This window comes from Stylophora pistillata, chromosome 2 (genome assembly GCF_964205215.1).
Source record: "Stylophora pistillata chromosome 2, jaStyPist1.2, whole genome shotgun sequence".
NCBI lineage: Eukaryota > Metazoa > Cnidaria > Anthozoa > Scleractinia > Pocilloporidae > Stylophora > Stylophora pistillata.
The window spans coordinates 18,290,881-18,309,489 of NC_142520.1; the positions used below are offsets into that span (position 1 = coordinate 18,290,881).

Here is an 18,609-nt window from a genome sequence, read left to right on the forward strand (position 1 = left end):
TCAACGGCATAATGGTTGACTATTGTGATTCCGAGCATTAGCTTGCATGGGCGGCTCTTGCTTCTGTGCTGCGCTTGCCTGGGGTGGGGCGGCATGTGTGCGGTCACATGTTTTGGCGTTTTCAGTGCCCTCACCTTTACTGGGCCAAACTTTGTATCAAGGATTTGATTGAGCAGTAATTTTAAATAAATGCTGCTATGGGATTTTGCCCATAGCCATTTACTCCAATTGTTGATTGGTTATAATTTTTCCCAGTAAACATAGCTCAGGCGAGGCAGCATATTTGGGTTGATCATATAATTTATATGGGAGAAAAGGCATAAAGGAAATATTTGCTTGCAAATAGAACTTTTATGCTTCTTCTCCCCGTTGTGTACTTTTTATTTCTTTTGGGGGCCTGGGACTTGGGGTGGCATTTATTTGGATTATACCCAATACCCTTTAGGATACTTGTGCTTGCCAAGTGACCAGGCTCCCATGCGAGCGTCACTTAAACTAGACCAAAATCTTTCATTGGCCTTAATGCACATTTAATTGGAACTTAAACCTGGTTAAATAAACGTATCCTTTTAAGTCAAGTTTAAGTTCCTTAAACCCGACTTAAACTTTCATTTGGATTTTATGCTCGTTCAATATTGCTGAAATGTCGATTAAATTTGGCATTTCACCCAGTGTTGTCTGTTTCGACGAATTATTTCGCCTTTCTTTTTCGAAATTCTTCTGTTCTTACAGCCAGGCTTTCTTTCTTGGACTTTCGATTTCAGTCTTCACCCATTCACAGTATAGTCGGCCAAGGAGAGACCTAAATTAAATTTACCGCCATACCTAGAGGCTGTGTTAAGGATTTCATTGAAAGGCAACAAAAAATGTTATCATCATTTGCTTTAGATGTACATCACCAGACTTATAAATGTTTAAATCAATCTCATCACATTCATATCTACCAAAACAGCAACGAAGCCCTAAGTTCTCTTACCTTTTTCAATATCGCAAGAAACCAGAATTGTTTTTTCCGTTCTATCAGAATAAGGCCAGTTTTCGCCAATGGTCGCTTTTCTCATTTCACTCGCAAGTATCTCTTCACATGTTTCCACTCGGAGTTCAGGAATGGAACCAATAGGGACTGGCGACGGAGACTATTTTCATCAAAGAACAGTTCTAGTTGTGCATTTTCCCTCTGACAGTAAAACTAAACCTATGTACCTACTCAAGTAAATGTAAGTTTTAAAGTTATGGCGTCATCGGGGAAACTGTCCTTTCGTCTGTTAAAACTAATCTGCTTCACCTGTTTTAGTGTGCAGGTAGAAAAGAATAGAAATCTCAAAACGCGAGCATGGAAACTACAACGTTGCCTTCCGACCTTCGACGTCGGGTCGGAGAATGCTTTCTGGCTCCAATGTGGAAAGTACTTTGGCCTCGCAAGTATAAATTTAGAGCAAATTCCTATCATTCATTCTTGGTCTTACTTTCAACAATCTAAGAGCCATTATCGTTCAGATATGTTTCACTTTAATGCTGGCACTTTTCCATGCTTAAAACTCACCTCTTTTCGTATTACTCTTGACATAATAGCTTTCATAATTTGGCACAAATTAAAGTTCTTTGGTCGGGCCTCCTTAATCCGATTGTTTAGTTCACATAGATCCTCTGAAATGACGTAGTTGAAGCTGTGACATCGAAAATCATCATTATATGCCCGATTACATTCAGCTGCATTCGAAGATTTCATCGTTTTAAAAGTGTCTTCGAAGCATCATACCCAGAATGACATGCTCATCCCTTTTGCATTCTTGAGCGAAAATTTCGCAAAAGTGGCACAGTGTAATTACAATACAAAAACGCATCGTCCTCACCACTGCCTCTTTCTTTCCTGTTAAATAAATTTCGACTTAAAATAAAAGACCAATATTATACAATAATGCTTAGAACTAAGAAATTTTTTCGATCTCGTCAAAAATGCGCGTGCAATAAGGAACAAAATAGGAAAAACAAAACCATTTAAAACAAGCTTCATTTGTTCGACTTAAATGCAGCTAAGATATATTTATGCCCGTATTTTGAATGCGGGAAACTCCAAAGCTCCTAAAAATGGCGCTGGCAATATAATATTGGTGAGAAGATTCAACTTTTGAACAGAGCAAGAACAAATATCACCAGTAAAAATTGTAACGATTGTACTGGACTGTTTTTGAAGTAGCTTTTTTTCAAAATATCTGAGCGGGTGCTTTATTTAAATTTTGCATGCCTCGTTTGCTGTCAAAGATGGATGAAAATGTCTCCTGTAGTGGAAACTGTTTGTAATATTTTTACCCTGAGATAAAGCGGAAAGCAATTGTTTATGTAACATTTTGCCAGTCTGTTATTACCTTGGGGAAGATCTACTGTCTACTATAATAGCGTATTGCGGCAAGTAACAACATTAACCAAACGTTGATTGCGATTGAAAATTTTGATTTTGCTCAAGGTATACATCTAACAGGATACGCAGTCAATAGTAAAAGTGATCGGAGCCGAGTTGAGTTTCTTGTTATTGAGTTTTATTTTTTTACGTTATATATTTATACTGACTGTAGTCAGAATTCCTTTTAATTGCGGAGGTAAAGGAAAAGGCGTAACATACGACGGGATACAGAAGGTCGGGCATATCTAAATCAAAATTAAACTTCTAAGAGTCTTTCGATGAAACCAATGTACCTACTCCTGCTTTAGTCAATGCATGTGTTGAATTTGATTGATGGTTTTCCAAGACTCTCCCCTCTAGAGAAGATCATCTCACGCTGTGGTTTTGAGTAGGACGGTCAAGGGATGTACAAAACGCAAGAGCAGAGCGTTTGCTCTGCTCATTGAATCTTTCCATCTGTTGTTGTTGTTGTTTTTTTTTTGTTTCTTTCTCGTTGCCTTTTAAATCGCGGATTCCTATGAGAACTAGGGAACCTTAAGCCATCAGGGTGCCAATGTTGATGGAAATTAGTTTATGCTCCTTATAAGAAATTTCGCGAATAGGTTAATGCTAAAACCGTTCTCAGCGGCGTCAGACTACATCTCTAGGGAAAGTTATATGAGCAGTGTTGAATTTCAAACAGAAACGTAGATAACTCGCCGTTAAGCCCGGTTTCCATATAATCGTCCTTGTCGCAACAGTCGTCTCTGTCGCTTGAAATACTTGGAAGCGACAGGGACGATCACATGGAAACGCTCTTGCGATCAGCCGGGACGATCCTTGCGACAGAAACGATCGGTCGTCCGAGATAGACTCGAGTTCTATCCTTGCGACTGAGACGACTGGAAATGACTCAGAAGCGATCGCATATTTTTAATGGAAACCGGTGAACACGACCCTTGCGACAGAAGCGACGCGACATATCCCATGATGCCCCTGATTAATTACAGCACGTAATTGAAAGTGGTTAAAAGCTCAAGCTTATTTGTAGTAATACTCGTGATCTTTGTCTTTCATCTCTTGAAGGAGTGTATGAAAAATTCCAAGACGTTCTCTCCCGGAATATGGTTCGAACCTAAAACCTATGCTTTCTTCGATGTTCTCTTTCGCTTCTTCTTCGAAAAACAATTCGGAGAAGCAAAAAACACGCCAAAAATCTTCTTCTTCGATCGACTGCCGCCATTTTTATTTTGGTTTCGGCGGTAAAAGTGACTAGTCCCAGTCTTTCCACCATTTGATCCGATACATACGATTTAATGAAAACCAGTTTTCGCAAGGATCGCTTCAGTCGCGTCTGTCGCTTCTGTCGCCCCGGTAAGCGGCAGAGACGACTGTTGCGATAGGGACGATTATATGCAAACCAGGCTTTGGGGTTCCCTTTCTCGAAGCATTCACATTTTTGTTATTTCATGTTGTTGTTTTGAAGAGGGAAATTACATAGAATGTATTCAGAGCACTGAAAAACAAACGTAGCGAAGTAGCGCAACATAAAAGGAAACAAAATCTGCATCATTTTACCAGATTTCTCAATTCATCTTATCCGACAGCCCATCTGTAACAATTCCATTGTTCAGGTTTGGCGAGAGGGGCGAAACACTGTTGCGCTCGCTCCGCTCCCCTGAAAAACGCCATAAAAGAACAGAATTTTTTAAACGGCCTTCAACTTTTACAAAAAATCACAAGTCCAGCTCTACTTGAGATTCAGGGCCGTCCCTGTACCCCTTCCCAGACAGAGTCAATAGCACTGCAGATAAAGCTTAAGCAAGACTCAATACTTTCCTGACAAAAGACTCAAGCGTAAGGTCTAAAAGGTGTTTTATTGAAGGCTGTGGTTTATAGTAAAGATGACTCCTTTATTGACAATTTTATAGCTTGGTACAATGTTCTAATCTCGGTGCCATATCCCTCTAAAAGCCACTTTCATGTTCAGGTTTTTCTTACTGTAAAAGCCTTGTTTGACGATCGCATTTGGACCATGCTATCGAGCAGTTTGAATATCACGTGCTACAATGAGCTAGATTTCTCAAAATGAGTTAAAAAATCTACAAATGAACTACAAAACTAAACACAAATCACTACCAAATATCTAACTTAGTGATATTCTTAGACCTTTTTTTATTAATTTATTAATTTTTTTCATTTTATTTTCAAGAGATATATGAATAATATAAGAGTAATATGCTTGGACGTCACTTAAAGTCCTAATGCCTATCATGCTCGCAAACAAGTTAAAAAATCTAAGAAATGAGCTAGGTTATTGATAAACTACGAAATCTCTCATAAGCGATGTCAACCTGTGTAATTCTTTTTTTTTTCATGCGATCACTTGTTCTATTCATTTGTCTATTTATCGACAAGAGATACCCATGAAACTCAATGATTAGATTCGCAGCTTGAGTGCAAGATACTCGCTAGTGAGTTTTGCAGAAAACTATTTATGTTGTTGTCCTACCAATTAACTCATCACTGACTTAAGTACCCAAACGTTTGTCCAAGTTATATAATGGATCCTCTCGATCAGTCGTGGAAAACGTCCTAACATTGCGAAAGTAGACTTCACTTTACTTTTAAATTATCATAATGCTTGAAAACGAGTCAAAAAGATTATAGAAATGAGCCACTTATATCCCTTAATGCCTGAACACTAGTTGGTAATGTGCTATTCCGTAAATTGTTCTCCTTTTTTTGTGCCATTTTTATTCTCATTTACTTTCATTTAGAGATACTGATAAAGCAAACAAAACAAAACAAAAAAAAAAAAAAAAAACAGAACAAAACAAACCAAACGAAACAGAACAAAACAAAGCAAAGCAAAGCAAAACAAGGCAAAACACAACAAAACAAAACAAAACAAATGAAAACGAAACAAGAACATAAAAGGAAACAAAAAATGCAACATTTTACTCTGATTACTACTAAGTATCTGCCATGTGAACGGTACGGCTGTCTAAGTTGTAGAGCCACATTCTAAAAACTCTTTTTTAGTCTCAAAACGCGCATTAGGTGCAAAAATGCTCCTAAATTTGTTTTGAGTTAACAATGAGCCACAGAGCTTTGTTATACTAATAAATCTCTTGCCATATTTGCCTCAGGATCATACTAATTTTTTTCTCTAAAATTAGCTGATTTTTTTCTTAAACTAGAGATACCTATGACACTTAACCGTCGATACGCAATCTAAGTGCTAAACATTTGCTTTTGTTAATATGATATATGTCATTTTATCAAAGTACGGTTTAAAAAAAAAAAAAATCTGAGGTAGAACCTACTCTAGAAAAAAGTTATTCAGGAAATTGAAATATTGAATCCCCCCTAGACTAGAGAAAAGCCCCGAAGAAGGCTAAAAAGTTATAATTAAAATCAGCTAATATTCATATTTAAGACCACTGAGGCATTTTCCTACTCACTTTAAGTTAATCTTGTGTACTATTAATGATAGGGAAATAACTTAATTAAAAAAAGAATCAGCATGCGGGCGTGATTTTCGGTGTTTAGCCGCTCTCCAGGTGAAGCCGTCAGGCAGCTTAAACTTCTTTCTCAAATCTATGATATCTTAGTATATGCTGGAAATAATAGACCTACAATATCAGCTAGCTAGACATATATCGCAATTGAGCACAAAAAGAAAATGGAATCAGACCAAATGAACTCTGAAACACAAACAGAACTGTCACTACACGCCTATTCAGAGATAGCGCCCAATATCTTTGATACTAACTATACCATGCTACGAGTTATATAGCTAAGGAATCAATTAGGGAAATTAAAAAAAACTGTCATATTGTGTTGACTAAGATATTTTCACAGACACTGTACTTGATCGTTGCTAGAATTACTTTTTGCTATTTCTTGAACTATTTGTTTCTTTTCTCCAGCCCTGACGGTCTCTTTGCTGATGAAAAGAGGAAAAGTACACAGATAAATGATTTCAAAACGTATCTAATTAGTTGATTACTTGACCTGCCTATCAAATAGTCGCTTTGGGCTGTCTGTTCCAGCCAGGCAGCTACAAAATGAGATAAGCGATTGCCATGCCAACCATTTAAGCGTACAGTCAGGCTGACATTCCGGCAAAAAAATCGAGCAGAAAGTCGAGCTGATAGACACAGCAGTAGTTAGGCAGACAGCCTGCCTAACAATCAAGCAGTTAAATAGTTAGATCATCTGTCAGCCATGGTCAGCCCAGCAGTCATTAGCTCAATGTAATCTGAATGCTTACTCGTCAGCTGGCCGATTGATCTGTCAGCCATACTATTATATAAAAACTCGTTAAGTTGGCTAACTTAAATTATCAAATTTAAATTGTTGCACTAGTCAATGATCAGGGTAAATAATTCGAGGAGGGCAAGTAGATGTGAGTTAACAAAGGATATGCAGCAAAGGGCACTCATAGAGCCCGCTAGCCACAGAGGACTCGTTTTTATTTCACTTTTTTCAAGACATACATCGCCAAAATCAGAACGCAGATCGACGCGTATGTAAAACCGTAACCAGGACATTATAATCATTACTAGTTACAGTGCTATGTTCCTCGCCAGAGCCCGCTTCAGTTATATCAATTGCAGTCAGAATCTCGATTTTGAGCCTTGTTAGATCGACCATAAGCTTTAAATAATACATGGAAATTTACTCTGTTTAACTGGGAAAGAAAGTCAGTGGGACTCATACATGTATTAGGAGGTTTAAGTAATCAGGAGGCAACTGTCCATGTATATACACGGCAATGCATCAGGACAAAAAATAAGATATTTTCACCCTTCATTTTAGATGATATATATAAGACTAATGTCGCACAGAATAACTTTGATAAGATAGCGATCAAAACGCAAATTCTTTTTAGGACTTTGTTTTCCACACCCCTTTAGTTAGTGGTATTCAGTCTTGAAGCAAAGATAATAAAGATTTACCTTGGTTCCAAAACAGAGAACTAAAGCCTGGTATCAAACACCTCTTCCTCCCCTGGATAAATTACGAAAGGACATGGAAATACAAAATATTGTAATATGAATATATTATTTCTAATACAATGCTCGCTTGACTGTGTTGAAGTGTTTATCAAAATTATTATTTATATTTTCTCTATTTAGTGTACATTTGAGCAAGTACCTGTAAAGTTAAAGATAATATAAAAAGTGAGTCACTCAACTAATTCAAGTGTGACATATATCAAGTTTCAGTATTTCAAGACAGATTTTGGCCCATTACTAAGACGAAGTATAATAATACCCAGTGTTTTCAATTTTCTCTCAATTCAGTCACTTCTGATGTGAATCACCACGTTTCTATTTTCTTGAAGCGATAAGTTGGAGTGATTATATGTCACTTTATGAACACTGACTCTATGTTGGCGGATTTACAAGGAATTTTACCTTCCTTTGCGATCTCTATGTCAGGCTCAAGCTCCTTCTCTTCCTCTTCAACTCTTTGAACATCTGAAGGAGATGATGTATTTGACAAACACTATATTAGTGTTGAGTTGTTCAATCTTCTTTCTACTTAAGCATGTTATAAAACCATTAATTTTCCAGTGAATGTCAAGATCACAGATATGCTTCAATAATTCACCCCCTTGCCCTAACCTCACAAGTGAACAATCAAATAGTACCCCCTTCTTTACCTTTGTCACTAGGTAATGAAACTTCTTCACTCTCCTCTTTCTCCTCAGCCTCGAAAGCTGTGTAATAACAAAGTTATTTGTTAGAATGAAGTATAAGTATCTTAAAGGCGACGCATAGAAAGTAATTGAGTTACCATCATTCTGACTGTGTAGGTTAACATCATTGCCGCCAAATGTATAAATTTGTCTTCATAGTAAACTTGACCCATGGCCCTTCCATTAACCCAATTAATTGCTCCAAATAGCTCTTAAGTCCAAATAAATATAGAAATTATAATAAAGAAAACTTGCACTGTATGCAGAAAAAACTGAACTCTTATAATGATGTCTATTTGGATACTTGCGATCGACGAAGTTGCCGAGATGTTGGGAGAATCACTAAGTAATGGAGAGAGTTGAAACGTTCAGAGTTAAAATTTTGCGACCCTCTAGAGGCCTTGCTGAGGGACCACCAGTTTAACCGATCACCATTGTCTCTGTTCCCTCAAGTAGGAAATTAGTGCAGATACAAGGCCTACCCGTATATGCCCTTCAACCCTATCCAAGCGGAGAGCCTAAAATGACCGAGGCCAAGTTATATTACGCTTTCCGTTTTCTCTGTAAGATGATGTGTGTACTCAAAGATACATTAGTCCTCATTCATTTAATCTTGTTCGTTATAAAGGAATTCAAAAGATATTTTTTTAAGATTCTATTAAATCGAATATATATTTTTTTATTAACTCATCTAGAGCCTTGTTATCTTGATCGACCAGTCAAAGACAAACCCCACCTTTACCTTTGCAACTTGGCTCTGGTATCTCTTCGCTCTCCGCTTGCTGCTCAGATTTACCTGTTGTGTGATAACAAACGGTTATTCATTAGAACTAAGTAAAGTCGCTCAAAGCGACGAATAGAATGCAAGTGACCGTCATGACCACTAAGTAGGTCAACACAATTATAGTAAAATTAAAAAGGTGGGTTATATAAAAGAACCCGGCTAATGGCCTGCAAGTAAGCCAGGTACAATGCCTCGTTGGCTTTTAACTTCATACAAAGAAAAACGAAAACAAACAAAAAACAAGAACTTGCACTGTATGTGGTATTAAAGGAGGGTGCTATATAATGCACCATTCCGAAAGAACTCATCGCTTTTACCTTCATCAGTTGGCTCTTCAGTCTCAGGATTTTTTTCTTCTTCTTGACCTACAGAAATACATCATAAACAAAAGGTACCCATAGAATGATGTTACTATTTTTTTTGTTTGTTGGTTTCATTTTGGGTAGATCATCATTATTCAAAACAATGACAACATCAAAATTTAAAGTATTAAGGAGAAAAATGACCCATTAGATGCACCCCAAATAGCGGTATGTATAAACCTCCATCAATAAAAAATAAATATATATTATTAGACATTTTGTTGTGTAGTATCACTGAGTATTTTTACGAGTTGTACTGTATTTCGACGAGCCCGTAGCGCGAGTCAAAAGAGAAATAACGAATAAAAATACTTAATGATACTGCACAACAATACGTCTAATAAGTTACTTATTATCCAACAGACCAAATTCTTATTTCAATGCGGGGGAATTTCGCGGATATTCATTGACAGGCAGTGCGTGACAGAATTATACGAGGCGGAACGGAATTGGGTTGTTGTCGTGTTGCTGTTTCTACTTTCTTCTATAAATGAAGAAATTTCCTGATCGTCTAGCTGTTTTTCCTCGTTCGATTAATCTAATAAACTTGGATTTATATTTGCAAGCCATGCTGGCTCTTCGTCGTCAGAAATATGACTCAAATTGTCCGCCATTTTTTTTTCCAAACTTCAATCCAAATCTTCGCTTGCGCGATGCAGGAAAACCTGTCTAACCGGTTCTCTAGGGTAAAAATATCGCGTGATACTTGTACTCGTCGGTGGCGTTATTTGCACTCTACGGAGTGTAGTTGGATAATAAAACCTATTTTTATAAGGCCGATTTGGTGAAAGCCTAAAGAAAAATAGGCGTACGTTTTGGTTTTTTTGACACTCGCGGGCGTAAATATGACCGTCAGCCGCGCCGCACTCATCCCGGAATTTTTTGGTGATATTACAAGTAAACATTTTCACAAGACAGTACACTGTTCAAATCAAAATATCAATAACAGAACTTGTGCGCTCACGGAAAAGTAAACAATAATAATTAACTAGGAGCCTGTAGTGGCATTTTGATTTTGCTAGCTCCTTTTACTGTCCTCAAGCTCGAATGAGCGAACTTAGAGAAGCGCTTCCATTGTTGCTATGTGACGTCCTATTGGCATTGATCATCTGACGGCGGCGTATACAAGAGAACAGTAGAGTGATAGAGATAATTGCACATAATATATAACCTGAAAACCACACTTCATTTAGTATGTTGAATGTAGAGAATTGTACCTTGTGTACAATGAAGGCTGACAAAATGTACTTCATGGATGTGTCCCAAGGCAAGTGTCCTGCTTTTGTCAACAGGACATTGTGGCCTTAAGATAACGTCGTGAGCAGCGGAAAGACTGCTGACCACATGAATGCAAGTTTTGTAGCAATTTGCTGCGGCACAGAGAATAACATGGTCACCCCAAGCGCCATCTTGCTCCATGTACGTTAAGTAATCAGCCCACGAGTGATGTCCATGGACGAAGTGAAACAGATTTGTCTCATCCGGCTGCGAGAAGAGTAAAATAGAGAACGAAACTTAAAGTGTAAAGGGCATGGTACACTGGACGAAGCTGAATACATTGGAAGGAGTCATCGGATTAGAAAACAACAAAAAGATACAAAACAGTAGTAGGAACGGACAATAACCAATCAGAGTTATGAACTCAATGTTCTACATTGGATGGAGCAGTCTATTTGCCCTTTTGAAATATCAAATGTCTAGTGTCCACTTTAAGTCAAGGCTATCCAATTGGGACTGTCCCATCTGGGGGAGACTCAAACGCAAAGTACTTTTAAGAAACCTCTGCTTGGCTGCCTTCTCCACAGGACAAAGCCCTTTTGAAACGGAGGTCTGCATTCTACATTCATCCGTGACCCGGACATGGCTTCTATTACTACAAAGCGTGTTTTATGGGTCATCCAACAGATTAAACAGTTATTCTCCAGAATAAAGGTGACTAGAGCTGGGTATTTATCGAGACGAAGAGGCAAGGTAATTATCCATCACTTTCACAGACGCTGATGTAGAAAATTAGCTACGTATATACCAGAAGGCGGTGAATGGCACTTATTAATCACTTACCATAGCCAATGAGCGCGCGGTGTTGTTTATACTAAAAGCTGATGTCAGAGTATTTATGATCCTTATTAACCCCTACAGGAGGAGTAGTGATGTGTTGGCCAGTTGGCCCACATGGAGATCTAACCTTCATGATGCTTCTAAAGTAATATGAGTTACATAGAGTGTAAGACATCAACTTACTAGTTTAGGGTTTTTTCTGAGGTGCTGGACCAATATTTGTCTTAATTCGTCGTGTTTTATTTTGATTCCCATAGCAATTTCCAGTTGATCTGACAAAGCAAAGAACATGCAGTTTCCTGATCCTTCATTGTCAACAATTCTGAAGCCTTTGTCTGAAGCAATTTTCTTCAACTCAAGTTTTAAGTCGGTCTTCTCATTGACTTTGCTTGCATCGAGTTGCATCTGTTGAAGCTGAGCAATTAACTGAACAGAACCTAAATGGACAAACGGATGAATGGATAGAGGATAAGTACCACAATGCCCGTAATTAAAGGAGGACCAAAGAAAAAAAAAATATCTACAATGTAAATATATATTTTTTTAGGTTTCTACAAGTTCTTAGTAATAAGTTTCTTTCATATATGGAGGAGCGTTATAGAAAAGGAAGTAAAAAAGAATTCTTAACGCCTCGGTTTTCAAATTTCATTAAATCGCACTAAGTCATTTCTCTAAAAAATTCCTAGGAGATTAAAAACATCTACACTTCGCCCTCCAAAAGCCAGATATTTTAGTCCAATATTTTTTTTTAGCTCATAGTTAAAATAACGGGTTAATTTTGACCTAGTTAGATGAAGCTTGCATAAATACAATTAGATTGTGTATACAAAACAATCCAAAAATGCTCAAATTCCTGTCAAAACTTATGTTGTTTTTGAAGATTTAGTACTTTTTATCGGTTCAAGTGTTTTCAATTCGTGGCGCTACGCTCCGAGATTCGTCTGTAGTTTTAGCTTCTGAAGCGGCATTTTGGCGGAATTCAGTTACTATCGATTTTCTCAAAAAGAAATCAATATTCAGCCAAACGAAACATGTAACGGTTGGTTTCATTGTAAAGCCCACCTAGCTTGAGAATATGGGCCGAATCAATTTTTTGGCTGCTGCCACGGTATTTCGAAAATTTCTCATTTTTGGCCACATTTGCTCTTGAGCGTTAGTTAATTGTTTTGTAGAGTGATTTATTTTCCCCTTAAACAGACAAACCAAAAACCCGGATGTCAAAATCATCGTCATTATCTGTTTCAAAGAACAAGTAGATTAGACCATGTCATGATGCTGACGGTTGGTGTTTTCTTTTGAGAAAAATTCCTCTCAGATGCAGTTTTTACATAAGTTAATATGCGTGTACATTCAATTATTCATTGATTTATGAAATAATGTTCTAAGGCCTAGTGTATACGTCGCGATACAGTCGACTTTCATTCAGACGAATTTAATTCAAGGTGCCACAAGCAATTAAATTCGACGATAGCGCGACGTCTGAAGCGAATTAAATTCGTTTGCTAAATTAAATTTGTTTTAGACGTTTTATCCGTTAGGGTAAGACGGATAAAATATCGATAAGGCGTCTTCAGTTTTAACGTCGCCCTAGCGTCGCGTCGAATGAAATGCATACATTTTCTTAATTTATTTTGGCGATCCCGCAGAGACCCGTGGCGATCCCGCAGCGACCCGTGCCGAGCTTATCGAGTGACACCTCTGACCAGAGACACTGTATTTAGGAAGAGAATTAAGTTCGACCGTACTGATTCTTACGCATACAACCACGCCACGATTTATGTCGATGGAACGACGAATTTAATGGAATTGAATTCGTCTGAATTAAATTCGACTGAAACGCGACGTATAGACTAGGCCTAAGTTATCCAGTAAAGGCATTTTAAAAATACAAGTATAAAAAAGAAAAAAACAGATTTTATTTTCGGTCAAGCTTACTGTTCGTTTTATTGTCAGCAAAGCACTCGCGTAACTTGAACTAGAGTTTAATAAATCACAATCGATTACTTAGTTGAGTTATTTATTAAAAAAAAAAATCATACAAAAAGTTTAAAAATATAATAATAATAAGGATAATTATACTGTTGCCAAGGAAATTTGATATCACTCGTTTCTCTCTTTTATACGTTTCCATTACATCATTTCTTCCAAACCATTGGCGACTCTTAGAAGTAGTTATAGAAAGCAGTTGAAGTGGGATGAATGGAATACTAATCTTGTGCGAATAAAGCGGTTATCTATGACTTGCTTTCTTATTTTATTGATAAACCAAATTTGAAACAATTTTTAGTGTAATAGAGGGCCCTAGATGGGACTTGAACCCACGACCCTCCGTGATCTAGTCGGATGCTCTAACCACTGAGCTACTGGAGACTCTATGGTGAGAACTAAATTTGAAATAAAAATAAAGGAAATAATAGGCAAGGGATTTTATTTCAATTAATAGGAATTTGTACCTGAAGGAAATGGGACGTCATCCCCTCCACATGCTTGTTCCACTGCTATCGATGGAGTAAATGTTTTTTTTTGTAGAGTTATTTATCAAGTAATAAATTAGAAACCTTGATACACTGAATAGTTATTGTCAATACACATTACCAGATCTGTGTCATACGGACAACGCAGGTATAATCCTTAGACAATACGACGTAAATGCTACTTATATAAAAGGATGATCATGAGATTCTCCCAAGCGGGGTTCAGAAAGTACGTTAAGAAAATTGTCATCAGGATTTTTCGAGGTGACTTACTTTCTATATGGATTCCTCTTGCAGTTATCATACAAAATTGATAACACCAAATTTCTTCCCACTTATGTCATATGGGGAAACCATTGCTTAATCTTTACTTATTCTATAGTGCACAAACTTATGTGTCAGAGCATGGTAAGGAATGCTATGATTTCATTCTAGATATCTCAGTATTTTCAAGAGCTACCGTTTGGTAGACTAATCAGTTCTAATTGAAATGATTGAGTTCAGAGGTTTTCCATTTCATTGTCCACTTTACTAATTGTGAAATGACGTATCAATAAAAATAAGTAAACGGATAACGCACAGACCTGGTTGCGGAGCAGGCAACTCAGGGGCTTCCATTTCTGGCATTTCTTTCTGTTTTATTTCTTGCAATTCAATTTGTTCTCCTATGGGGAAGAAATTGCAAAACAAATGGGACTACGAAGGGGCAGAATGAAACGAGAGACAGGTACTATACGCAGAGTCCCTGCCGAAGAGGGTAGAAGACTTTTTATATATAATTACACTGGGAATACCCATATTTTACCGTTGTTAGCATCTCACCTTCATATCCGATCTGTCCCTGCTGATCATTTTCTGCTTCTTCTGTTCAATAGAACAAGAGCAATAAATCTGTACTGGTCTTCTCCAACCGGAGAATAAACTTATGTCAAGCTTTTCTAAATTTGTATCTTCACCTTGGAAGTAGAAACATCTATCTATATTCTAAGAATAATTTAGAAATTTCCGTTCTTATTCATAATTCAAGAAATTTTGCAAACTGAATTCAATTAGATCCCAACAAATACCTTTGAAGACACCAGCCAACATAAGTTGAGATCAAATCAAGATTTCAATTGGCGTCGTTGCCCCTTTTGAATTGGTTAATTTATTGCTTTGTCCCCAATTCTACCTTTAAACTTAGAGTCACTCACATGACTGATTTCATCTTACCTACTTCTTCTATAGCAGTTCATGTTCTTGATAACAATCCTGTTTTCACATTTTGCTTCTTACACCTTTTGTGGTTTCAATAATTAATGTATTCTATTGGAAGTAATGTCTGTTTTTACCATTTTAAAGCAATTCCAATCTTATCCCCTTTCAAAACTTGATAGTATAAGTAAATAGAACATCAAACTGAACCTTCTGGATTTTTTCCCCTGCTGAAAATAGATCGAACATTGGCCCACAGCTTCCTCAGTTTTACTTTCAACACGGCTTGCACCTATACGTTAGAAATTTATGGGCTTGTTAGTGATCTGCATGCGTATTATCAACCGTGAAAAAGCAAGCAAAAAAAAAAATCTGTACAATCATTTCTTGCATTTAGATCTATGCGAATTTTGTGTTTCTATTTCGGGTTATTTAGCGAAAAAAAAGAAAAAAAAACTCCTCTCGAATGAAATGTGATGTTTTCAAAATATTTCTTGTCCGTCAAGGAAAAAAGAGACCGTCGTCGTAGTAAACTTATCGCCAACATCTCTGAGGAACATCTATCGGTGTTTGTTTCAAACAATTATCTTGCAGTGTGTCTGTTAACCTAAAAATGACAGTTTGTCCTATTCCGAAGAAAGATAAAAGTGTTACCTGTGGAGTAGAAAGGGTATACAGCAGTGGGTTGATTGCCGAGTTGATAGGCAGGGCGAACACTGCAATCCACACCGCCAGATCACCAGGTGGATCAAACGTTTTCTCAATGTGCGACTTGATGCCAAAGGCAATGATTGGTATCCAACACAAGAAATCGGTCAGAATAATAAAGAACACTCTCTTGGCAAGTGCCCTTTCTCTTTTGGCCTGTGCACTTTGTGCTCTTGCTTGTATTTCACGAACAGTTCCATGCGCACCGAGCCGTCTGCTTGAAGACCACGATTTCAACAAAATGGCAACATAAGCCACCATAATGAAGATGAAAAGAGAAAAATTTAGGACGATAAAGATAGAGGTGGAGTATTCCCAGCCTTCTTGTAATTGCGGGGAAAGTTGCAGGGGCAGGCACACAACGTTCTTGCCATAGTACCAGTCACCAAAGTAGTGCATTCCAGACAAGGGAAGGAATGCCATAATGCCTCCCACCAGCCAGATCACTGCGCACATTATACGAGTCTGCCTCGGTGTAATTTTAGCAAAAGTGTAAGGAAACACAATGTTCTTGAGCCTGTCCCATGCAATCAGAGAGATCATCATAACTGACACCTCACTTGAAAGGACAGACATGGCGCCATTGAAATGGCAAAACCAACCGGTGCGCCACTTATAGTCGTGCATGTAGTATTCCCCTGCCCATTGGAGGTCTTTTATACCAATAATGATAAGGTAAATACCCATGATGCCATCTGATATACCCAGATTCATCAACATGATAGACTGGACCATATTGTTATCAGGGAAAAAATACTGCCACCCAACTACAAACAGAGACCCAAACAACGACAGGAGGCCGACAACCCAAAGACTTCTCCTTGGAGCAAGGTTGCGGAACATGGATTGACAGCTTGCAAAGTTGTCATTGAAGGAATATTCGCAATCGGCATTCTCTTTGAAAAGATCAAGGTGACAGCACATCAGATTGGTGTCCAGAGTTCTGGAATTCGAAAAAAGAAAAGAAATTTTAAAAGGTGCATCGCTAGAACATTGAGAACGAAATTATATAGATATAAAAAAGATCGGCAAAACAGTGACTTTTGCAAGCTAAGACAAAGATGATTGATAAGAAAGTAATTTCTTTCTTTTTAACTGATTGACTAATAATAAGAAAGCCTCACAAAGTATGTTTGAAGCACTTGCGTTTGAAATCTAAATATAGCATCATATCATTTCCAATATTGAAATTCGAAGTGTTGGGGAACGTTTTCATGAATCCAAAGTCACCGGTGATCTGAACTATAAAGGCTGAGCAGAGACAAAATAATTGAAATGATAACAACATGCTGCATGTCAAAGTAAGAGACGTTAAAATTTAAAGTTGTTATTAGTCTACTGTAGTAAAGTTGCATGCAAGTTGCAGCGCCTCATGTCACAACTTGACAATCCTTTTATTATTATTTTTTGAATCAACAATGCTTTCGATAAACATATACAGCCAAAAACTAACGATAAAAGCCCGACGTTTCGGCGACATCCTGGCGCCATTGTCAAGAAAAACTAAATTAGATATGCGATTTCAAGAGTAACTAAGAATCCAGAGTCACTTATTTGCATAGGTCAGCCAAAGACCTTGGCGCGAATTGAGTCTGATTGTGCGTTTAAACACGGTCGTAGTTGTTTAATGCGTAATATCTCATTAACGAGACAATCAAAGTTGTTAGGGAATTTTTTCAACACCTTAAAACAATTGTGAAAGTCATCCGGAATCCTACCCGCCGAGTGGTGTTTGCAGTGGTAGATTTTAACGCAATGAAGACTGGTCAGCGATCCTTAAGTTTAGGAAGGTTTTAAAAGTAGAGTCCACAAGTTGCAAGGGAAACCTCAGTTTAGAGAACAAATACTACAGTCGTTCGCACTCCTCAGTGAAGTAAGACCGTGACGAGGACAGGCGATATGCGCGATCGAGGATAGTTGTCAAAAGGCCGCGCGTGGACCTATTATCAACATGACTATTGTAATGGAGGAGCAGACTGCCGCTTGTTGGTTTCATGAACACTTTAGTTTCAATGTGGGGCGCTTGGTTTAGGAGTCGAATACCGAGAAAGGGGAGCATTCCATCATTTTCGACCTCCATAGTGAATTTGATGGCGGGGTGGGTGTGGTTGAGGGTGTTGAGGAGGTCCCTTGCTGTAGAAAAATCAGGCATCACAGTCTTCATTGCGGTTAAAATCTACGACTGCAAACACCACTCGGCTTGCCAGACCCTCTATTAAAGACCAGGAATCAACTAACATAGTTAAGAAACACTTAAAAGATCTCAGTGTGAAACTCCAGACCATTGTCCAACCAGTGTTTATGAACCGCAAGATTGCCCAGGAGTTTCCGACAAGCGAACCAAAGCCTAATGCTTATTGATCAATGATGCGTTCTGTATAACTTCAAATGTGACCAGTGCGATGCTGGTTATGTCGGATACACCCGTGGCCATCTCTTCGTACGCGTTGATGGATATAGAGGAAAGACCTCGTCAGTGCGCAAACGCTATGACTGTAGACACGCGGGCAGGATTCCAGATGACTTTCACAATTGTTTTAAGGTGTTGAAAAATTGCCATAACAAGTCTGATTGTCTCTTTAATGAGATGTTACCCATTAAAAAACTACGACTGTGTTTGAACGTACAATCAGACTCAGTTCGCGCCAAGGTCTTTGGCTGACCTTTGCAAATTAGTGACTCTGGATTAGAGTTAGGGTTAGGGTTTAGAATTCTTATTAGTTACTCTTGAAATCGCATATTTAATTTAGTTTTCCTTGACAATGACGCCAAGATGTCGCCGAAACGTCGGAATTTTATCGTTAGTTTTTGGCTGTATATATATATATATTTTTTTTTTATTACTTTTTTCCAAGGCAATTCATACAGCATTCGCCTCAAACATCCTTTTGAAATCATTGAGTAAAATGATAACATTGGAATCTTACACTCTGATA

General features: G+C 37.8%; 1 protein-coding gene and 1 pseudogene across 1 annotated transcript; one reads left to right on the top strand and one right to left on the bottom strand.

The window, feature by feature from the left end:
- Positions 1-18,335, top strand: part of LOC148737511 (uncharacterized) — a 182,314-nt pseudogene extending 163,979 nt beyond the window's left edge.
- LOC111319260 (uncharacterized) lies at positions 8,035-16,408 on the bottom strand. Its single transcript, XM_088747811.1, has 9 exons — positions 15,620-16,408; positions 15,176-15,257; positions 14,594-14,635; positions 14,356-14,436; positions 11,481-11,734; positions 10,457-10,724; positions 9,195-9,242; positions 8,836-8,889; positions 8,035-8,114 (listed from the first exon to the last, which is right to left on the bottom strand). Exons 1-9 carry the CDS (start codon positions 16,406-16,408, stop codon positions 8,035-8,037), a joined length of 1,698 nt encoding a protein of 565 aa, XP_088603937.1.
- Positions 18,336-18,609: the final 274 nt, after the last annotated feature.

Excerpts from the sequence above, each read along its gene's own strand:
- LOC111319260 (XM_088747811.1), bottom strand. The coding sequence starts at position 16,408 with ATGGTCCAGTCTATCATGTTGATGAATCTGGGTATATCAGATGGCATC. Across the intron at positions 14,636-15,175 it reads CAGGGGAAAAAATCCAGAAG|AAGAAGCAGAAAATGATCAG; the intron begins GTTCAGTTTGAT and ends TCTATTGAACAG. Across the intron at positions 11,735-14,355 it reads GTTGCCTGCTCCGCAACCAG|GTTCTGTTCAGTTAATTGCT; the intron begins GTCTGTGCGTTA and ends TTGTCCATTTAG.